The following is a 23,471-nucleotide window of genomic DNA, read 5'->3' as shown; positions in this document are numbered from 1 at the left end:
CTCCTGCTGCACCCTCCTGAGTGCTGGGATTACAGGTGTGTACCACCATGGTTGGCCACGGAGAGATTTTTCTTACTCCAAGCTAGCATTTATTTGGGGGCTAACCTCATCATTAAGGAATTAACCTTACAAAGAATAGAATTTAGTATGAAGAGGATGGGAGGACAGCTGGGTGTAGTGGTACATGTCCCAGGATTGGGGAGGCTGAGGCAAGATTGAAAGTTTGAGATCAGCCTGGGCTAGGCAGCACAACCCTGTCTCGAGAGAGGGGGAGAGGAAGGGAAGAAAACTTGTACAATTTTGGAATGTATAGTAAGAACTAACCTCAATTATCCTGTTCATTTCTGAACTTCACCTCTGATTTTTAAAAATTAAAAGAAAGTAATTAGACTTAAAAAGGATTTAACACACATACTTACACCTGAGAGAGAACCTATTTAAGCTAAAGCTTCAATACAGAACCACAAGTCCCCCGAGGTGAGGGCAACCTGGCAGCTCCAGGAGGCCCTCTGAGCCGGCTGTGACAGGAAACACTGCTGGTGTGCTGCGCTCCCTATCTGCACTGAAGCCAGCTGAAGATCACATTCATGGTCGTGGCAGTCAGAAAGAACGCTAACTAGGACTACCAAGCAAAATGTTGCAGTACTTTGCGTATTTCAAATGCACTCAGCTGCTGATCCAGTGACCTGACATGTGTACGTCTGTGATGGCCACCACATGCTAGTGTGCGTAAGACAGCCACTGAGGTACTGCCTTTGCTATATCATGATCTCAGACTCTGAGTTCGAGAGAAAAGCAAGTTGCAAAGGAAGTACAATCCCAAGTATATAAAAAATGTTGTGATCATGAAAAAATACACCTATACACCATGAAAATGTTCTGAAGACACCAAACTGATAGTGATTATCCCTAGGAATGAAACTGAGTACTAGGGACTGACTCCAGAGCCTTGTGCATGCCAGGCAAGCACTGGACCACTGAGCTACCGCACAGGTTCCTTTCTTGAGACAGGGTCTTGCTAAGTCACTCGGTTTAGTTTTAAACTTGTGATTTTCTGCCTCAGCTTCCAGAGTAGCTGGGATTACAAGTGTGTACGTATCACTGCGCTTGGCTTACTATCTGAAAAATTAACAAATCACACATATTTTTGTAAAAAAATACTAAAAACTCCCCAACTCATGTGTTACAGATATCTTGATTTTATTCTCTGTCTTCTCCATTTCCCCATTTCCCAGGACTATGGACAGTCTCAAAAGCTAAAATACAGTGTAAATGACTCATGTAAATAGGTGTTAACAAACCCATTAACCTTCTTCATGACTCCTTTCTGTCTCTAGGAATCCAATTCCGCAGCAGGCCTCCTGTAGCCCTGCTCTGAAGCCCCATTTGCCCCTGCAGCATTCAAACTCTGTCCCCCAATACTGTGTACAGACAAACCAGCTGCACACAAGCGGAACACAGAGCACTTTTCAACATCAAGTCACTAAGTGCAGACACAGCTGCAAGTGCAGCTGAAGTTCACACAAAGCCCTTCTCCCAACCTCCATTTGCATAAAGCAGAGAGGAGGGGTGAGAAAGAGGAAAAGATAGAGGGCCACAAAAATCTGTCCACACTGCCAAAGACTGCAATGCCCCTAATGGCATGACCTCAGAACTAAAGTAGTAATCGCACCTTCCTTTTCAATGCATGGTGTCAGCAATGGAGGCATTCACTGAAAAAAAAAACCAAGACTCAAACAGGTAAATCCACTCATTACACCCGAGAAAAGGAAACCAACTGTAAGGTGCAACTTCCACCCCACTTCTGGTAGGAAGCACTGGCGCAGGCCTGCAGCATCCCTGGGCCTAGGCACCTGGCCTTGATGCAGTGTGCTTGCTTCATGAGCCACCATGCATCCTTGCGCCTCAGAGCTGAACCTGCTCTGGGGTGGCTCTCACTCACAAATGCAACTATTTCATGTAACGGTGTGCATCTAAGGACAGGTTCAGTTACACGGCAGCCAGTGCATCCAAGTTATTATGAAGATGCAGAAAACAATGTTAAATATAATTCCCCCGAACACCATGTAGTTCGTTCTTTGTTCTCTCTTCCTTGGTTTGTCATAGAACTCACCAAATCTTTTGACACTTACATCCTATTTGTGAGGCTATCTGCTCCACCTTCGCAATCGCTCACTGCCTTCAATTCCATGGCTGTCACCCTGGCCAGTCACATCTCACACAGGCTGCCAAGAGCCCCTGCCTGCCCCTGCCACCTTGTAGGTCTCCGAACCACAGCAGACAGACTGATCTGCTCAACAGGAAGAAAGACCATTCCGGTTCCCAAAGCCCAGCAATCATCTGCGTATTTCTTGGGGTATGGGGTGGGGGGTGGCGTGGGGGCGGGACCAAGGGCATTATGCAGGCTAAGACAGGCTCTATCACGGGGCTACAGTGCAGTCCCACATCTCAGAGTAAAGCTCAGAGGGACTTTGACGAGGTGCTCACTTCTGTCTCTCCGACTTCATCCTAACTCCCCTGCCTCGTTTATGCTCCAGCTCATAACCTTTTAGAGGTGTTAATGGTAACAAATAGCTGCTGCGGCACGTGTACCATGGGTTCGCCACCATTGCCCCATGCCCTAGTTCCCTATCAGTCCTGCTCCCATCCCAGGCCTCTGCAGTGTCTGTTTCAGATGCTCGCCCACCAACTGTCAGTTTCCAAATAAGGGCTACTCTGATGGCACCTCTTAAAGCTGATGTCCCTCCCCTGCCATCCCAGGGTCCTGACCCCCACCCACAACATGCTCACATGTATGTATACATATAAAGCACATGCACATACAAAGCATATAACACCTTATGACGTCCTTAACTGGCTCATTATGTTCAAGTTCCAACAAGGCACAGAATTTTGCTTTAGCCGCGGACCTACACATCAAAAACATAAATATTCAATGAAGACTTCACCCATCATCTCTACTGCAAAAGCCATCATGGGGAGGATGATTCTTCAGTGTCCTAAGCAATCCTGTGTTTCTCTGAATTTCAGGATTTGGGCCATTCTTACGACGAGGTCAATGCCTCCCCCTCCAGGAAGCTCTTCTTGATAATCCCAGCTGACCATGACACCATGCCCTCCTCCTTCTCTGAACTTTTGCTCCCTTACCTTATAGTATTTGGTCTCTTTTTGGGCCAATGCCTCATCCATCCTCTAATTTCCTTAAGCACAGGATCCAAGTTTCTTATGCTTCGAGTTTCCTCCAATGTCTTTCTTTTCAGAAGACAGCCAATTTCTACTCCCAGCCAAATGAACTTCAGAGACCCAGAGGGCATTTAGTCCAGAATTGAATTCTCACTGGCTGCAAAGTGCCTTTTGTTTCCTTTAAACCACTTAAAGGTGCATGACCCTGGCAAGGCCCTGGCACTCCAGTCCCTCCACACAGGTCAGTCCCTAGCATGACCCGTGTCTGAAGCCTGCTCCTTAACTGTGTCCCATGAGCCTGGTAACACAGACCACTGCCAGCTGGGCACCCTCCCTTGACCTGGAGTTGGTGCTTTTCATTACGCTACCTCCCTGTGAGACGCTTGAGAGTTCTATAGCTGCCCTCTTCCATACTGGTACTTCATACCATGAGAGAACCTGGATAATGGCTTCTGAGCATTAATTATAGCTGAACTCCCTATACCTATGGAAGATTAAAAATGTTTAAACTTTTAGCCCGCACCACCCCAGTCCCCCAGTACTAAGGATTGAACCCAGCATCTTTGCACTGGGCAAAAAACCATGCCTTTTTACTTTTAGATGGGGTCTCACTGAACTGCCCAGGCTGGGACGGCAGCTTCAGTGCTGGGCTTACAGGTATGTGTGACTGTGCCTGGCCCCAGCTTATATCTTTATTCTTTTTTTTTGGTACCAGGGATCGAACTCGGGTCCTTGTGCTTGTGCAGCAGGCGGCAAAACCACTGAGCTGAATCCCCGGCCCTATATCTTTATTCTTAATTACTAAATACAGTGGACCCCTGACTTATGAACTCAATCGGTTCCTGAGGGCTGGTTGTAACTCAAATTTGTTGTAAGTCAATAAAGCTGAGATCTGGATGTTTACCTGGGTACGCACTATACATAACAAGAGGCAGACAAATCTTCCATTAACCTAATTAATCCAAGCCTGCCTTGCAAGTGCAAGGTCCCAAGTTCGATCCCCAGTACAAAAAAGAAAAAAAAAAAACCTAATTAATCCAAGTTGTTTGTATTTCAGGGTGGTCCCAACTTGAGGGTTCACTGTACTTAAGACTAAAGAGAACATCTGAGAGAACAAAAGAAACATCATATCAGATTCTGGAAATCTAATAAGAGAACCAAATGTTTAATTTAAATACAGTTGTCCTAAAGCTCCATACTGCCTGCTGGGTAAAAGCTGAGCAGAACTGCACTTTAAAGTGAAGCTGGAGGCGGGTGTGGTGGCGTAGGATTGTAATCCCAGCACTTGGAAGGCTGAGGCAAGAAGATTGCTAAGAGTCTGAGGCCAGCCTGGGCTATATAGTGAGTTCAAGGCCAGCCTGGGCTCAGGAGAATTAGGTGGCGAGCTCGGCAGACCGCCAGCCCACCCTGTCCACACAGCCATCTGACAGATTCACAAGAGAAAGACGACAGACCAATGCATGGCCCTGGGCTAAAAATGAGACAGCTATAGTTAGACATTGTGCTAGTAAATAGAGAGCTGCACAAAGACAGGTTTGAGAGCTGGATGTGCCACTCATGACCCATGAGATGAGAGGGTCAGACCTTACCTGTCCAAGCTTCAGTAGCATCAGCAAGAAGGGCTAAGAAAGGTGGCCTGTTTTCACCCAGCATCACTGCTGGGTTTTTTTTTGGGGGGTGGGGTGGGGTGGTACTGGGGAATGAACTTGGGTCCTTGTGCTCGCAAGGCAGGTGGCAGAAGCACTAAACTAAATCCCCAGCCCTGGATTCTTGTACAAGAACATTCAAACCCATCAGTAACTTCTTGCTTATGGTTTCCTCACATAATTTTTGGAGAATAAATTGGGAAATCTATCAAAATGCTTTAGTATGGTGGGTGACCTAATATGTTCACAAAGCCAAGGGCAGCTTATAAATATTAAACATTTCATGTGCAGTTGTTGAATACCCGCTTGCAGATGTTTACTGAACACTAATTGCGTGCCAGACTATGTGCCAGGCGCATGCTGCGTTTCTCTCACTTCATCCTTAGAACAGTGTATGTGGAAATCCTGGTGGGAAAACAGTCATGGCCTTCTTGCTCTCCAGGGACAGCTCGCTCCTGCCTCAGAGCAGGCCATGTCTTACTTGTGCAATAAATGAATGGGTGACATTTTGAAGTTCAGAGGATCATTTGATGGTTGAGATGGTGAGTCTTCAAGCTAGCCTCCAACAATGCCACCTGCTGGTACGGACCCTGTCCCTGTTGAGCCCTGCCTGCCCCTCCAGGATCCAGCCTGGTCTGTGTGACTGAGATGGTACAACAGAGCGTGCGGTTTGACCTCCAAGTTCAGGTGATATGAGCCATGTGGCTTTCCTTTCGGGTGGTTTTTCACACTCCTGCTTTTTGAATCATTTACTCAGAAACCATGTGATAACAGATGCCTTTTCTCTGTCACTAAGCACTGGGGTAAACTTTTACATAGAAATAAGTAATTAATACAGTTGAGCTACTAATGTTTATTAGGCAGGGCTAGGGGCTGTCCTGTATAAAGAATCTGTCTGCCTTAACTGAAGCCAATACTAAATGCTGTAAGAAAAGGAGGCTGCAAAAGAAAGAAAGAAGGAAGGAAGGAAGGAAGAAGGAAGGGGGGAGAGAGAGAGAAAGGGAGGGAGGAGAGAGAGAGAGAGAGAGAGAGAGAGAGAGAGAAAGGGAGGCGGACTACCAAAGAATTCAAGCATAGCAGCCTTGTATGTTGGGTACTTGGTATTTTCCCATTTTCAGTTGTATTTATTCAGAAACTATCTTGTAAAATATTTTGCAGATGCTGGTTAGAATTTAACCCTTATGGGCCGGGGATTAGCTCAGTAGTTCCACCGCCCGCCGCTCAAGTGCATCCCCGGCACCAAAAAAAAAAAAAAAGAATTTAACTCTTAAAAAAAAATGGAGACAGGGGCTGGGGATTTAGCTCAGTGGTTTCACCACAGGTGTAAGGACCCAAGTTCGATCCCTGGTTCAAAAAAAAAAAAGGAGACAAGGCCAGTTTCAGGAGTGCTTACCTACAATTCCAGCTACCCAGAGGCTGAAGCTGAAGTCACCTGAGCCCGGGGGGGTTTCATTTTGGAGAGAGTCTTACCATGAAGTCCAGACTGGCCTCAAATTCACTACATAGCCCAGGCTGGCCTGGAACTCATGATCTTCCTATTTCAGTCTCCCAAGTAGTAGGATTAAAGCCCAGGAGTTTGGGGCGGCAACGGGCAATGCATACTCAGCTGGTCTCGGGACTAAATGGAAATGGACTATGGTGAGTTACTGGATTGCTCCATGAAAAACAGCCCAGAGGATGGGGCTGGACTGGGCACCATGAAACAGATGAACAATGCAAAAAGGCCGCTCTTACAGAATGATTTAGAAGAACCTAACGAGGCTTCTTACTCTTCTAACTCACAGCTCACCCTACCCCTAGAGAGGTCCCACGAGTAGAGAGCACCACCTGAGTCCTTTTTTAGTGGCAGATACTGAATAATGTAAGCAATGGTTAGGCTGATTTTCAAAAGATCATGGGTTGCATATGGGTTTCAAAGTTTGATCTTTGCTTTTTGCCTATTGTGGAGAGATGCCTAATTTGTCTTAGTCACTTGCTGCACCCCAGAACCCTATGATCCAACTGCTGGACACAGGCTTTTCTGTGTCCAACAACTAGGATCTAGATGAGGATGAAAGGAGACCGACTGAAAAAAGGTGGGGAGGCAAAATTATGGCTGTCATAACTGGCAATGCTGTAAACACATCCAAGTAGTTCAAAGGAAAACCCAAGGCCAATCAGGGAAAGAGTTCTTGTTTTGAATCCAAGGAAACTGGACACCAGGGAAGCAAGTACACCAAGCCACTGCCTGGACCCTGCTGCATCAGGCAGCCAATGTGCCTGACTTGTGGCACTGGAGGACTGACTGTCCCTGCTCCGGGAGACGGGCTAGGCCAGTCAGAACCCTTACCTCCTGCTCAGATAAAGAGGAAGGTAGGGCCCACAGCAATCTGCAATGGCCCTGTCCACAGACATCTCCATGTGCTATAAAGAACCCTGGGTGATCCTGGATGTCGGGATAAAGCCAGCCCCACCTGTACTAAGGAAAAAGAGCACCAAAAAGAAGAAAGCTACTCCTGTGAACCTCTGATAGATCTGGGGCTCCTCTTCAAAATATATTACTCCAGTACTGCTCCAGGTTTTTAAAAACTTTTTTCAACCTAGCCAGTAAGCTACAACATCCCAAAGTAGTTGGAGAACATAATCCCCAGTGAGTAGGGTCTACAGCTCCTTTTAGCCACAGACAGGTAAATGAAGACAGAGGCCCCCACATCCTCAACAGCCCAGAAAGCATTATGGGGATTGGAGTTTCTTGGGGGAAATGAGGCAGGAGACTAAGGTGTGGCCAGCTGGCTTTGCAAATGGGTGTGGCCTGCCAATCAAGGAGATCCATGACACATGCCCAGAAAAAGTTTCCAAACCCAGTACCTGTTACCAGATCAGAAAGTGCTACCTTCAATTCCTTGACTTGGCCTGAAGTCAAGCAGGTTTTTGACAGGATAACCTAGACCTGAAGTCAGAATGGCGGGTAACAAAGATGGCAGTCATCGGCCTTGGGGCCACTGTGAGCTGCTTCAGTGGCCTCCTCTATCCCTGCAGAGTACACTTCTTTCCCTACTTTAATTGCCCAGCATTCACTCTGCAGAGCATTTTCTTTTCCCACTTTTAGTAAATGGAAAACATTGCTACCTTAAAAAAAATAATAAAATAAATAGTTCCTTTTCTTTATAATCACTGGGTGATAATCCTTTGGAAAAGACAAATCAGACAAAATAACATAAGAGCTACAGAGACCCATGGAGTAGGCCATCATTTTTATTATTTAACTTGCCTTTTTGAAAGTGGCAGGTTTTAATGCTAAAATACCACAGTGGAATGCCCCTTACTTACAGCCTCTTTCTCTCTGTCCATGATAGTTTCAAGCTCCTCAAAATGACGAAGTTTGATCTCTAGTTTCTTCATTTGTGTCTCAACCAGCAGAGCTACCAGAGACTTGATCTTTCTTTCTTCCACAGCAGCCAGGTGCTAAGGGCAAAGGAATATTCAAAGTATTTAGGTAAATAATTGCTTATTCCTATTCAAAGTGGAACTTATGTAAGTCATAATGTGTCTCAGATGCCCACTTTCTATGTTTCTATCAAACATTTCAATTAGGGGCCCGGAATTTTAGCTCAGTGGTTCTGCCACCTGCCTCGCAAGCACAAGGTCCTGAGTTCGATCCCCAGTACCAAAGAACAAAACAAAACAGAACAAAAAACAATAGCCTTCCTATACACAAATAACAGAGTCACTGAGAAATTAGGGAAACAATTCCTTTTACAACAGCATCCAAAAAATGAAATATCTAGGAATTAATCTAACAAAGGAAGCAAAAGACCTCTACACTGAAAACTACAGCACTCTGAAAAAGGAGATCGAGGAGGATATAAGAAAATGGAAAGACATCCCTTCCTGCTGGGTAGGAAGAACCAGTACAGTGAAACTGTCCATACTTCCAAAACTACTATATAGATTTAATGCAATGCCGATTGAAATTCCAACAATATACTTCACAGAACTAGAGAAAACAATCCAAAAAAATTCATTTGGAACCAGAAGAGATCTAGAATAGCAAAAGCAATTCTATGCAACAGAGACATGGCTGGGGGTATCACAATCCCCAACTTGAAACTATACTACAAAGCTACTGTGATAAAAAACAGCATGGTACTGGCAAAGAAACAGACCCGAGGATCAGTGGAATAGATTAGAAGATGCAGAAACAACTCCAGACATACTCAGCCGCCTCATCTTTAACAAAGGAGCCAACCACCATCATTGGAGGAAAGATAGCCTATTTAATAAATGGTGTTGGAAAAACTGAATTTCAATCTGCCAAAGATTAAAACTTGACCCATACCTATCACCATGCACTAAACTAAGATTGAAGTGGATTAAAGATCTAAATATTAAGACAGAAACACTAAACTTGCTGGAAGATAAGTTAGGTAGAACTCTTGAAGACATTGGCATAGGAAAAGACTTTATGAACAAAACCTCAGTAGCACGGGAACTAGCACAACGAATCAGTAACTGGGATCTCATCTTATTAAAAAGCTTCTGCACTGCAAGAGAAACCACCACCAGAGCTAAGAGACAACCTACAATGTGGGAAAAAATTTTCAGCAGCTGCACTTTAGACAAATTTGCGTGTCATCCTTGCGCAGGGGCCATGCTAATCTTCTCTGTATCATTCCAATTTCAGTATATGTGCTGCCGTAGTGAGCAGTGCACCTTAGACAAAGGACTACTATCTAGAATATATAAAGAACTGAAAAAACTCAGACCCCACAAATTCAAAGACCCAATTCAAAAATGGGCATCTGCAATGAACAGACATTTCTCAGACAAAGAAGTAAAAGTAGCAAATAAATATATGAAAAAAATGTTCAACATCACTGGTCATTCAAGAGATGCAGATGAAAACAACACTGAGATTCCATCTCACCCCAGAAAGAATGGCTGCTATCAAGAAATCAACCAGGGGCCGGGGATTTAGCTCAGGGTTTTGCCACCTGCTGCGCAAGCTTAACGACCGGAGTTCGATCCCTGGTACCAAAAAAAAAAAAAAAAAAAGAAATCAACCAATAACAAATGCTGGCGGGGTGTGGGGAGAAAGGAACCCTTCTCCATTGTTGCTGGGAGTGCAGACTGGTGCAACCACTGTGGAAATCACTATGGAGATACCTCAAAGAACTAGGGTTAGAAGTCTCACTTGACCCAGCTATTCCCCTGCTGGCTATCTTCACAAAAGAATTTAAAAAACAGGGCCGGGGACTTAGCTCAGTGGTTCCAATGCCTGCCTCGCAAGCACAAGGTCCTGAGTTTGATCCCCAGTACCAAAAAAACAAACGAACAAAAAACACCCCAAAAGAATCATACCACAGCGATATATGTGCATCCATGTTTATAGCGGCACAGTTTGTAATAGCTAAAGCTTGGAATCAGCCCAAGTGCCCATCAACTGGAAACTGGATAAAGAAGATGTGGTTTTCTTTTTTTTTTTATAAAATGGAGTACTATACTATGCAGCCATAAAGAACGAGAAACTAGAGACATTTATAGCTAAATAGATGCATATTGAGGCCATACTCTTAAGTGAAATAAATAGGACACACATGTGTAAATATCAAATAGTTTCTCTAGTGTGAGAAACTGAAAGTGTAAATAAGGATTAAAATGATTAAAAAGAGTAACTGATAATTTGAAATAGGGGTAAGGGTGGTGGGAGGGAAAAGGAAAGAAGGGGAAGGAAAAATTATGAGAAAAAAAAAAGGAAACAAAGTCTATGTAAATAGGGAAGGGTGGAGGTGGTGAAGGGCGCACAGAAAATGGGAAAAAAATAAGAACCAAGATGCATCATGTACAGGTACAAACACCCAATGATAAATATAAACGTATTGTATACCTAAAATGTACCAATAAAGAATTTAAGCAATCAAAAAAGAGTACAGAATAAAAATATATCTGAAATCAAGGACTCCAAAAGTTTACGTTTTATACATGCTACTGGAGGAGGATGTTCTAGATACTGTCCAGAAAAACAGAGACCATGAGCTCTGAACGTCACAGACTCAAGCTAAGAATGGAGCTGTGAGCTCACTGAGGGTTCACAGCAGCAGGTCAAATGAAAACCGACACAGAACAAAACAGGCAAGAGGCTGATAACCAACACTGCGTGACAGGTACAGAGATTCATTATACTGTTCTATTTTTTACTATACACCAGTACTTCCATGATGAATTTTAAAGGTGTGTCAGGATGGGTCAGCAAATGGTGCCAGGACAACTGGACATCCAAGTACAAAAGAATGAAATTGTATCCACACCTCACATAATATACAAAAGTTAACTCAGTGGATCCTTAATTTAACACCTTACAATGGCCGGGGGGGGGGGTGGTACATGCCCGTAATCCAGCACTTGGGAGGCTGAGGCAAGAGGAGAGGCTGAGGCAGGAGAATCACTAGGAATTTGAGGTCAGCCTGAACTACAAAGTGAGACTCTGTCTTAAAATAAATCAGGAAAAAAAAAAAAGACCTACCACTGAATTTGTCCTCAATATTATAAAGAAAAAGTCAAAATACAACCTAAAGTCTGTGAGAAAAATATGTGGAAATCATACATTTGAGAGACCGGAAACCCGAACATAGAAATAAGTCTTACAACTCCTGTCTAAACTGATGGAAACCTGAAGGACTTTAAACATAAAGCTAGGAACCACCTCAGGACACCAGGGAAATTTTGAAGATGCAAAGGGTAGGAGGTTAAGGAGTTAGGTCAACGGAAGAACAGAAATTTCTGCAAACTCTGGGTTGTGACAATTAAGACTATCAAGCTCTCAATCCAAAGAAACAGAAAAATCACAGCAGCAGAAGCAGGGTGCTCTAGGAGGAGGAGGCGGCTGATCAAAGCTGCCAACCAGTTACCTCCGTTTTCCCCCTTTTCCATTCCCTTAAGCGCATCAAGGAAGGTTCAACCACACATACAGACTGGTCCTCCTTCACCTGGAGCATCAATATTTTGCTATACATCTGGCAATCAACCAAAAACACAGACCCTAAATAGTACAAACACTGGACTTAGCAAGAATGAACTTAAATAAGGATGATCCATCCCTATGTTCAAATCAATAGAGGAAAAGGTTTTAGATTTAAAAAAAAGCATCTCTTGTCAGCAGAGATTTAGAATCTACTTAAAAATAATCAATCTATACTTCACTGAAAATAACTGAAATTTACAACTCAATGATTAGGTTTAACATCAGAACACTTAAATAGTGCCACTGAAAATAAGGTAACATAAAGAACTCAAACTACGGCAAACAGAGGGGAGAAAAAAAAAGAATGAAAAAGAAAACAAGAAGCCAGCATGAAAGATAAAAGTCACATTTGGAATCACAGGAGAGGACAGAAAATGATAATGGAAGGGTAATATATTCTAAAATAGAGAAACCACATCAGTTGGGAGCTTGACTTCAAAGAGGGGAAAAAAAAAATCCCAGGTAAAACCACACTAAGGTACAACATGGAGTAATAAAACATAAGGACTACAGGAGTGAGGAAGAATACTATCAATGACAGTATTCTGAAAGAAAATTAACTTCCTATATTTCATTTTAGTCCCAGTAAAATACCTTCCCCAAAATAAAGGTAAAGTCAAGACCTTTTGAGAGAAACAAAATCTTGACGAGTTTGCCCCATCAAGTGCTCCTCTTAATAGAGCTGTTTCTCTTCAAGTGGCAGAAGCCACTGTCCGCAACATGGAAAGCACTCTAAAGCGAATTCCCAGCTAAGCAGGGAAAATCCTATTTTACACGATTAAGTTCCAATGGAATGGAGAAAAGAACTGAGTAGCACAGGGCAGGGAAAAGTGATCTAAGTTTCCTGCATAATTTAGATAATAAAAATAATTTGGGTTACGGTGTAATAATTTAAGAATGCATTAGGAAGAACACTGAAAGAATAATAAAATTATCTAATAAGATCACAAAAGAAAAGAGTAAAATGTGCTAGGGCTTGCAGCATATGCAGCTCAAATGGCAGAGTGTATGTAGGAAGCCGCTGGGTTCTATCCTCACACCAAAAATGAACGACAAAACTTGATTAACGAAGATACAACTACTGAAGGCACAAGGGAATGGACAAAAGTACACAGCACTGTTCTGTACTATTTTTTCAACTCATATAAATCATTACTTCAAAACAAAACGTATACCAAAATTTTTTAAATCGTCTATCAAATGCCACACAACTACCATGGAGTAGGTAAAAGGGAGCATCCTGGTTTGAAGACTAAGGTGAAAAGCAGAAGGGGTTTAATAATTGGCTGTCCACATACCTTCGTTTACTACCTCATATACTAAGGGATTTGATTCTGCACAGTAAAGGGAACCAATTTTAGCTAGGTTTGAAAGGGTCTTTGTTTTATACGTGCTCTCCTGGTCTCTCTTTATACCACACACTTCTTGGCAGCATAGCACAGAGGTTCACAGGTAGGCCAACTGAGAACCACCTGAGGCCAGACTGCTCAGCAGGTGGAAAGCCATATCCGGTCTGGAAAGCAAGCTGGTGTCTGTCTTCTCACCTACGGAAGGGGAGAAACGGTCCCCACCCCCAGGCAGTGGCGAGGACAATCCCCCCCCCCCCCATGAGCCCCTGCATACAGCAGGTGCCCAGAGACTGCAAGCCACAGCCTTGGACCTACTGCCCTCGGAGCCGTGCTGCTAGCAGACTGCTCTGAGGCACTAGGTACCCCCGACTCAGCAGTGCACTCCCTCTGTTGGTTCCAGCTCCACGGTCCTCACACCTCCAGCACAGGGCATCTACTTCCCCCATGCCCCCCTCCACTGCCAGGCCCAGGAAAAAGGATGGCAAGAGGTAGGGAGTAGAAATGACACAAGAGGAGGCAGCCTGATGCAGAGCCTAGCGTTCACCAGTGCCCAATGCTAGAAAAGTCCCTGGTAGTGCTAAGAATGAAGTGCTAAAGGCAGCGCTTCAGAGAGGAGGACAAGATGGCCAGCAGGCTGAAGAAGGAAACGAGTGAGAAATTCAAGAAAAGACAAAACACAGCAAAACTGAATCTCTAAACTGTAGGGCCTGGGGGTGGGACTGTGGCCCAGAGGTAGAGCATCAACTATAGGGCAGTTTGTGTATGGTAATGATTTGTCTGCCCAGTGGGTATCACTGCTCTGAAGTTTCTGGAACGTCTCCCTACTTATCAACTGTGCACTATGTCACCTCCATGTGTTCTCAACTTCTTTGCATCATCATTACTGCACTCAGAAATGCAGAACCTTCCAAATAGAGAAAATTTTAGGCCTAAACAGGAACTAAGAATGAATATATAGTGGTGGCTTCTGTCCCATGGAAAGTATATCTGAAACAGAAATCCCACAGCATTTTCAATTGTACCACTTGAACTAAAATGGAGAGAACATAAACTGAGAAAGAGAGGAACAAGTAGCAAATAGGCCAAGAAAGCTACTCAGCAGCAAAATCAGGAAAGGTAAGGAGATTCCAAAAAAAAATAGAAAGGGTAAAGTGCCAAGTAGAGAACAATTCTCAGAGAGTTTAAGTCCGGACCTGATCAAGGAACTAGGAATGTGTACCTGGCAAGATTTCAAAACTGCTATGAATCATGACTGTACTGTGCCTTGTATTTGAACCCTTAATGAATGGGACTGTGGTTACCCTTTCTGTGACTCATCATTGTCATGTAGTCCCCAGATCTGAAATCAGTGACCAACACTCAAGGTGCTGCCTGCCCTTCAATGTTCCTTATGAATAACCAAGGAACCTCATTTGGACCTCTACACTCTGCTTGACACAAAAGTCATCAGGGGCCTTTAGGACATTGTACTTTGCAAGCAGGAGAAAGGTACATAGTTTGTGATGAGGTGGGTTACAACAGCAAGCCTTCTGTCTAGGTGTGCTCCATGTCCCTTACCTGTTAAAAGTCGTGACTCAAATGTACAGTGGCAGTTTTCCCCACTCAAGAAGGAGGTTCAGACATAAAGGAGCAAGCTGCGGTACATTTCTGAGGGGTAAGAAAGTGTGTTCTGGCCTGGAGCTAATGCCCAGTTCCTAGTGAACCTAGTTTGTCACTTTAGGGTGTGTTGAAGGGCATGGGGAGATTTGTGAATGAATCTGAAGGAAATGTCTGGCTTAAGAAATGTGATCTCAGGTCGGGGATTTAGCTCAGTGGTTCTGCTGCCTGCCTTGCAAGCGCAAGGACCCAAGTTCGATCCAACATACCCCCCCCCCCCAAAAGAAAAAGAAATGTGATCTCTGGGGCCAGGGACTCAGCTCAGTGGTGCCGCAGTGCCGCCGCCTGCCTGCCAAGTGCAAGGTCCCAAGTTTGATCCCCGCTACCACAAAAAAAAAAAAAAAAAAAAGAAAAGAAATGTTATCTCTGATTTCCTGGAAGAACAGACTCTTCCTGTTGAACAGAAGAGAAAATGTTCTATGGCTCAGTTTTATTTTTTTATATTTTTAATTGTTTTTGGTACCAGGAATCCAACTTGGGACCTTGCACTTGCAAGGCAGGTGCCAGAACCACTGACCTAAATCCCCAGCCCAAGAGAAGATGTTCTAGCTTCTAGGGCTTCTTTATTCCAGCGAGAGTTCTGGGCCCTCCTTCCCTCCAAGGCTCAATACCCCGAGGGGAGGCACCAGAGCACCTGGCAATCTTCCTCTCAGTGGGGCCACACACGGCTTACTGGGTGCAACGCAAAACCTAACATGCTCTTCAAGGGCCTCTCCTATGGCAAGGATGGAGAAGCAGAGAGAACATCACTTATCTGTGCAGGAGCAAGACCCAGAGCCTCTAATCAGCACTCCACTCCAGAGTGACAAACTTAATAGCAAATCTGTTTACACATACAGAATAAAATGAGTGAGAGAAACTTGGACTGGCTAGATAAGTTATGGCGATTACAGTAATCTAAGTGAATTCCTCACCCCTGATCACCATGTGACAGAAAGACGACTGCATGCCATGCTACGTGTCAGATCCAGCTGTCAATGGCACTCAGAAGCTCTCATGTGCAAAGCCACACAGCATGAGCATTACTTTCACAAATCACAGGGAAATATATCTTAAGAATCAAAATATAAACCTTCTGGTTATTAGAGCAGTTGATGAAAAGGGAGTGAAAATTCAGGTACCCGATCCCCAGCGCATTGTCCGCTGGAAATTCTTCTAGGCTTTGTATGAGACAGCAAAGGGCCAGGCCAAATGGTTTCTATGCAATGAAGAAAGCAAACAACTGTTGTGAGATTGTCAGCAGTGCATAACAGATACACATCTGTGTGCCCAAAGCTGCAAGTATTAACTGTTACGGGCCCTAGAAAAATATGAAGAATTCATGAAATTTTAAAGTAGCCCACGAAGTTAGTTCCTTCTCAGGCAATACACAGTAAAGCCATAGCACAGTGCATCAAGGGTGGATATAACAGGAAGGAGGAGTAAAAGAACCAAACTCTAGGAAAGAAGAGTGTCCAAAGATTTTAGATGGGGATAAGAAGACCATGGATTCAGTTTAGCAGAATGGCAAGAACAAACCAGTTCAGGAAAGACAAAAAAAAGAAGACTAACAACTAATACTCAAAAGATGCTTCTAGTGGAGGAGAAAAACTAGACAAATGTGAGAGTCAAATAGGTCCTAAGTCACCACTCATTTAAAGCAAGAGAACTTGTAGGGGGATGTTAGGGAAAAAAGAATACTTTCAGTTAAACTAGGAAAAAACAAAACAAAACAAAACACAAAAAACCAGGCCAGAAGATCCTTAATACTAGAAAGTATGAACATGTAGGACCAAGAGCTACTTTAATACCAAGAGTACTGAGCGTCCAGCCTGAGCATTACTGGGGCCTGGAAATGCCCTGGCCCAGACTGCACAGATTCAGGCCAGACGGGTGGGTCTGGGGGCAGCGATCTTCTGGTTGGAACCGGTTCATCTGTGGGTCTGTTATGAATCACACTGCACAGATTAAACACTGAGAAGCAGTTCACAGAGCTGAACGGTTTGAGGGAATTAAAGACCATGAAAGAACATCTTTACCAGTGGATCAAGAACAGCTGAAGATAAAATGATTAGGAATGTTCTAGAAACCGGTAACCTAAATTAGAAGGCAAGTACTGAGGTAGAATAGAGGATGGGTAATGAGACCTTTTAAAACATACTCATGTTTAGAATGCTTTAAAATGCTAAGTTAACACTAAGCAGGAAAGTAACATTTTCTTGTCCTCTTAAATATGGCGTGCAGCCGATACTTCGCTATAAATAGAAAAAAACCACCCTCAGAAAAGCTGGCAAATTCAAGAAGAAAAAGAGCTATTTTAGGTTCCCTCTCTTGTTTTAGTCTGCAATATCAGGATGAAGTATTTATACAAGGAAACAGATTTCTGTCTTAAAAATCATAAATATTTCAATCTGGTAGAAATTATTGGAACAACGGTTCAGGACAATTCTACAGGCAAATTAAAAGCAAAAAGACAATCAGTCCCTTAAAGGGACTTCAAAATCTGCCTTCCTCTATCTTAGTGGTCTTCAGTAATCTAAACAACACAATGAATGGAATGAATAGTCACCCTTTAGGACCGGATCTCCTCTTTCCTCCTCCTGTGCATTTCCTAACCTAGAAATGCCATTCAAGCAAGTGGTCAACTCCTATTGGGAGCAAAGCTCTTTATAGGGAATGTTCCCAATTAGCTAAAACAATATGACCATTCACGGCTGAGGAGAGCACTGGAAGGGGGCTGTCCGGCAAACCTTGGCTTTGGTAGCAGCTGAGGCAAGCGCAGCTGCCGCGGCAGTGGCAACGTTTCCTTCAGAAATCTCATGTTCTACTTTCTTCTTCGCGGTGTCATTTTCTCTTTCTTTACATGCATCAGTGAGTTCCTTGTTCTCTTCGGTCTCCTTTTCTTCTGGAAATACCAGAAAGCTTTATTACTAGTGTCCCTGGTCTCAGTAACTATCTCCCCTCTCACCTCTGCCATATGACAAATGAGGACTGACTTTACAAGGAGAATTCAACGCCCTATTTCCTTTTGTGAGTGTTGCTGAATCGTTCCATACATTTAAGTCTGCTTCTACTGGGGCTTTATTTTCTAAATGATACCTTTTGTCTCCCTTTCATTTCTCTAGGCTCTGTGTGTATTTCCCTGAGATATAAAAAGGGAAATTCAGAGAATAGAGCCCAAGACCCACATATTTGCTCCTTAGTAGAATGCTCTGGGAACCCTAGGGTCTAGAGTAAGTCAAGACACCAAGAACAAAGCATCCTGAGACAGGCTCGTGGCCTACACCAGGGCTGATACTGACAATAAAATGGCAGGTCGGGGGCGGTGGGGACTTCATGGTGGGGACCCGTTCATCTCCACATACTACTGAAAAGAGACAAAACATAGACCCCAGAATGAGCACTGGAACCAAGCTGCTAAGCGAGGATGAAATATTTCTACACGAAACAAAACAAAACAAAACAAAACAAAACGGGCTGGGGGTGTAGCTCAGTGCTCCTTAGGATCAAACCCAGTACCACAAAACCAAACCAGCCACAAGGAAACAATCGCGCATCCCTAGTCCGTTTTTTACAGTATTACATAAAAATGAAATTTAAGGCAGTTCCTGCAAGTTACCTGATTTGATATCTTCACTAACTTCACTATCCTGTTCTTTCTCACTATTTTTTTCATTTTCTCCATCTTGTGCTTTATCACCTTCATCCATTTCATTTTCTCCTTTGTTCTCCGCCTAAAAAGGGTACACCCCCCAAAAAAAGAATAGGAAGTGAACAAAAAAGTTATTTCAGGAGCTTAATTATATTGAACTAACAAAAGGTTTCACTTTTTGGCAAGAAGTGAAACAGCTGGGTGTGGTGGCAATGAGCCAGTAATCTGAGCACTTTGGGAGGCTGAGGCAGGAGGACTGAAAATTCAAGCCCAGCCTGGGCAATTCAGTGATTTGGGAAACCCTGGGGATGCAGCTCAGTACAGATAAAGTACTGGGCAGGTGGCTCAATACAAAGGCCCTGGGTTCAATCTCCAGCACCAAAAAACAAAAAAATCATCCTTCCAGGGCTGGGGATTTAACTCAGTGGTTCTGCCGCCTACCTCGAAAACACAAGGACCCGAGTTTGATCCCCAGTACCAAAAAAAAAAAAAAAAAAAAAAAAGCAAAAAAAAGCAAAAAATCATCCTTCCACCCCAAAACTGGACTACAGTGCCGGGAGTGGTAGCACACGTCTATAATCCCAGCACTTCGGAGGCTGAGGCAGGAGGATCACAGTGAGGTCATGGTCAACCTGGACAACACAGTGAGTTGAAGGCCAGCCTGAATTGCATATTGACATCTTTTCTCAAAAAATAAAAATAAAAAATAAAGAAAAGAAAAAGAGGGTTAGATTTAGAAAGGTCCTGTGGAGAAGAACTGGCAGAGAAAGTAATAAATTCCGAGAAATATTTTTTGCCACCTCAACACTCCAGTGCTCACAAGATCATACACCTCCAGACCACATGGTCCCTGCTCAATTTGGGACCACAGGGTTAAGATGGCCAAGGAATGTCAGGGATTAGGTGGTACCATCTGGTACCATTTGCTGGTTTTGAAAAATGCCTATAAGCCTGGACAAATTATATATATGATGTATAAAAAGGGGAAAGTATCATTACTTTAAAAAGTAAATTAGGGCCAGGGATTTAGCTCAGTGGTGCTGCTGCCTGCCTTGCAAGCACAGGTCCAGAGTTCAATCCCTGGTACCCCCGCCCCTGCCCCAAAAGTAAATGAAATCATAAATGTAAAGTGCAAGCATGGTATTTGGACACTGAAGAAATTGTAATCATTTTCTTATTTCCCTCCCTCATCCTCTCTTCATGTAATCAAGACCGTAAATGTCTGCCGGCATGTATTCACTCTAATAGTGACTGATGGCTCCTCACAGGTCCCGAAGATATGCACTTGCTCCCCGACCCAGCCCACCTCAAGTTTATGCCTTGTGCGAGGAGCAGGGACTGGGCCAGGGACACACTGGTACTCTAGGGGAGGATCACCCCGGCTTTAGGGTCTCCTCCCTCTGTAGATGAAGTCTTAGATTCCTTAGCCTCTATTTCAGTCTTTTAATAGTTCTATCTGTTCTTTAAAACCTACTGCAAATAGCGGCTTTTCATTATTTCTATTCTAAATATTCTGCTCCTGTCAGTTAACCCTTCTAAGGCAACCATTTAATAGTCTGTAATTCTCTTCTGACACAGGTACGTGCTCTAAACCCTACAAGTCCATATTCACAATAACCAAAACTTTTGTATTCATGTTCCCAACTGTGCCTGAAAAAGGTACAGAAGATAGGGTGGGATAAATCTTCAGCAAATAAATTAAAGGAAAATGTCCTATATCATGCTTTGTGAGAACTATGCCTTAAGCAACAAAACCCAAGCGGCTGATAAAACTATTTCTAGTCCTCTGAAAGGGACCCAGACACGCACAAAGCTCTAACCCATTACACTCAGAAGGCACACACATGCCCTATGGCTTTCCTGCTGTGAGGCAACTCATGACTTTTACCTTTTCAGGCTGCTGATCATCAGCATCTGTTTCCATTTTTTCCTCTTCAGCTCCTTCTATAAGTAAAAGAGGAAGAATAATATCGGAAATAGTGAAAACTATTGACACATGGTAAAAGCATCTGAGGCACAATTATACACAGCATAACCGAGAACCTCACAGTCACAGGATTGGCAAAAAGAAGTCAGACATTGGGGTCTGGGATGTAGCTCAGCGGCGTAGCACCTGCAAGGCAAATACAAGGCCCTGAGTTCGATTCCTGTACCCCCCCAAAAACAGATGTCAGATACAAAATGAATGCATACTTCATGCTAAAGTAAAAAATAGGTGAAAGTCATCAATGGTGTTACAAATCAGTACAGCGACTAAGATGGAAGGGAAGGCATTGTATACAGAAAGCAGGTTCAGTATGGGGCAGCTTGGAGTGCTGGTAATGGTTCTGGATCAGGTGGCTATTTACATGAACATTTTTAACTTGTGGAAATTGCACTAGGCTGTTCACTTAGGATGTTCACTTATCTGTGTCTATTGAAGTTTGCTGGACATGGTGACACATGCCTGTAATACTAGCACTTGAAAGGCCGAGGCAGGAGGATGGCCACAAGTTTGAGGACAGCCTGGACTACACAGTGAGACTCTTTCAAAAAAATAAAATACAAGCTAAAAAACTCTGAGGGCCAGGGATATAGCCCACTGGTGCTGTGACTGCCTGGCAAATGCAAGGTCCTGAGCTTGATCCTTGATACCAAAAGACAGGGGCGGAGGGTTTGGGGGAGGGGGCCTTAAGAAGAAAACAAATTCAATATTATTTAACAGCTATTTAATGAGTGCCTATTTTGAATCAGGTACTGGAGAAATACTGCTGAGCCTGACGAAATGCAAAAAGAGCACATTGTGCAGTGAGGCCACAAACCAAAGGCAGCAGAGAGCAGTGGCAGAGCAGACTTGACGCAGTGGTGAGCACACAGGGCCATGAGCATCCCACAGAAGGACACGCAGACTGCACGAATGCGCATGTTCAGGCAGATGGGAGGGTGTGCCGTACACAGAAGGGCTCCTGAGTACAGGGGTGCAGGGGAGACACAAGCCAACAGGTGAGCAAAAAGAGAAAGGGAGAGGGGCGTGTAAAGGCTGAATAAGATGTGAACACAGGAAGATGATACTAACATAAAGAATCCTATGCCCACCAGCTGAAAATTAATTGGAAGCTCACATGGAATATTTAAAAAATACTAATCACAGGGCCAGGAATATAGCCCAGCAGCACCACGCCTGCCTCACAAGTGCAAGGTCCTGAGTTCGATCCCCAGTACATAAAAAAAGAAACTGATCTTAAAAAAATAAAATAAAATAAAGAAACTGATCACAAATTAGGTCATAATCTCAGTCTTTTTTTTTAAATTTATTTTTTATTTTTTGGTACCGGAGATTGAACTTGGGACCTTGCGCTGGCAAGGGAGGTGCTGGAACCACTGAGCTAAATCCCCGGCCCCTATAATGTCAGTCTTAACAAACTAAAAAATAAAACTGCCATAAAGACCAAGTTCTTTTTTTTTTTGGTACTGGGGATTGAACTCAGGTCTTGTGTTTGCACAGCAGGCGGCAAAACCACTGAGCTAAATCTGTGGCCCCAAGATCAAGTTCTTTAACCCCACTGCAACAAAATATTTAAATGTAAACTTCTCTGATGTTTAAATGTTAACGTCTCTAAGCCTAGAAACATAATTGTGGGGAACAACAGTAAAATTAGCACTTAAAGTGAATTTGTAAAGCCACAGGCTCATATTAGAAAAGCAAAGATTAAAGTTATGAGCTACAGTAAGAAAAGAGGATAAAATAACAATATACAAGGTGGGGAGAACAAAACAAGATAGAAATCTAAGAAATAAAACAGAGCCATAGAAATAAATAAAAAAGAGCATCAGTATTATCTAAAAGGTGGCTCTTTTCAAACAACTAATAAAACTAACAAAAGAGAAGAGAGATGGTACATGTAAACAATGTGAGGAAAGAAAGAGGAGTACACGTGAGACTGTACATGGACATCTGAGGCAGAAAACAAGGGCTCAAAATGCCCACCCAAAAGATCGGATGATTAGATTACAACCGCACTGGGAGCTCCAGTGGCGCAATCGGTTAGCGCGCAGTACTTATACAGATTACAACCACACTACAAAACATTTCACAGGCCAGGCATTTAGCTCAGTTGCTGGGGATATAGCTCAGTAGTTCTGCTGCTGCTTTGCAAGCGCAAGGTCCAGAGTTTGATCCCCAGTACAAAAACAAAACAACATTTCACGGGAGTGAAAATAAACAGCTCCATGGATAAACCTTGAAAACACACTAGTGAGGGGCTGGGGATTTAGCTCAGTGGTTCCGCCGCCTGCCTCACAAGCACAAGGACCTGAGTTCGATCCCCAGTAACCATCCCCCTGCCAAAAAAACACACTAGTGAGCAGAAAAAATAAGCAAGCAAGACTCAAAAGTTTAAAATAAAAAAATTTAAATGTTTTATCAAGATTAAAAATGAGCAAAACTATACCTAACATATACTGTTTCAGTACACCTATGTTTGTAGTAAAAGCCGATTAAGAAAATATTTACAATGGTATTCAGCTGAGCATGACGGTTGCATGTCAGTAATCCCAGCACTCAGGAGGCTGAAGCAGGAGTATCACTGGGAGCTCAAAGCCAGTCTGAACTACATGAGGCCTTGTCTCAAAAAAAACAAAGCAAACAAAGAAAGAATGATATTCAAAATGTATGATTCTTCTGGGAGTAGATAAGGGAGGAAAGAAATTCAAACAACTGGCCATGTTCTCATTCTTAGTTCAGATGGACTAGACAGGCTACATAACCTGGTCTAGATACCAGTTCTTCCAGGGTGGAAAGTTAGATGGGAGGAGAACCAAATGTCTGCACAATACATGCCTTTCATGAAAGAGTGTTAAGAATAGATGATGATGCTCCTGAGAAGGAGCTGAAGCTTTAACGGCACTTTCCCTTTTTCATACCTCAGCGGTAGACTGCCAGCACCTGCTTTCTTTTTTTTTTCCTGGTACCAGGTATTGAACTCAGGACCTCACATATGCAAGGCAGGCACAGTGCCACTGAGCTA

At 43.4% G+C, this 23,471-nt stretch overlaps 1 protein-coding gene and 1 pseudogene across 6 annotated transcripts in view; both read right to left on the bottom strand.

Annotated features, from left to right (window-relative positions):
- Positions 1-23,471, bottom strand: part of Smarcc1 (SWI/SNF related BAF chromatin remodeling complex subunit C1) — a 153,998-nt gene that overhangs the window by 21,312 nt on the left and 109,215 nt on the right. For 5 of the 6 annotated variants that reach the window (XR_015441163.1, XM_004834968.3, XM_021256739.2 and 2 more), the window contains 4 exons: positions 20,354-20,409; positions 18,433-18,547; positions 17,564-17,718; positions 8,139-8,273 (listed from right to left, as the gene is read on the bottom strand). Coding sequence is in view for 5 of the 6 variants with exons in the window: in XM_004834968.3 (XP_004835025.1) it covers positions 8,139-8,273; positions 17,564-17,718; positions 18,433-18,547; positions 20,354-20,409 (461 nt within the window). In the remaining variant the exon portion in view is untranslated. The remainder of the gene's footprint in view (positions 1-8,138; positions 8,274-17,563; positions 17,719-18,432; positions 18,548-20,353; positions 20,410-23,471) is intronic. The other variant, XM_021256732.2, reaches the window with a different exon arrangement.
- Positions 9,402-9,516, bottom strand: LOC147825444 (U6 spliceosomal RNA; annotated as a pseudogene).

Source organism: Heterocephalus glaber, unplaced genomic scaffold, assembly GCF_053883595.1.
Source record: "Heterocephalus glaber isolate CG9 unplaced genomic scaffold, H.glaber_assembly_v1.0 deba00001504, whole genome shotgun sequence".
Lineage (NCBI taxonomy): Eukaryota > Metazoa > Chordata > Mammalia > Rodentia > Bathyergidae > Heterocephalus > Heterocephalus glaber.
The sequence above is the reverse complement of the archived record's forward strand: the minus strand, read 5'-3'. Positions and strand labels throughout refer to the sequence as shown.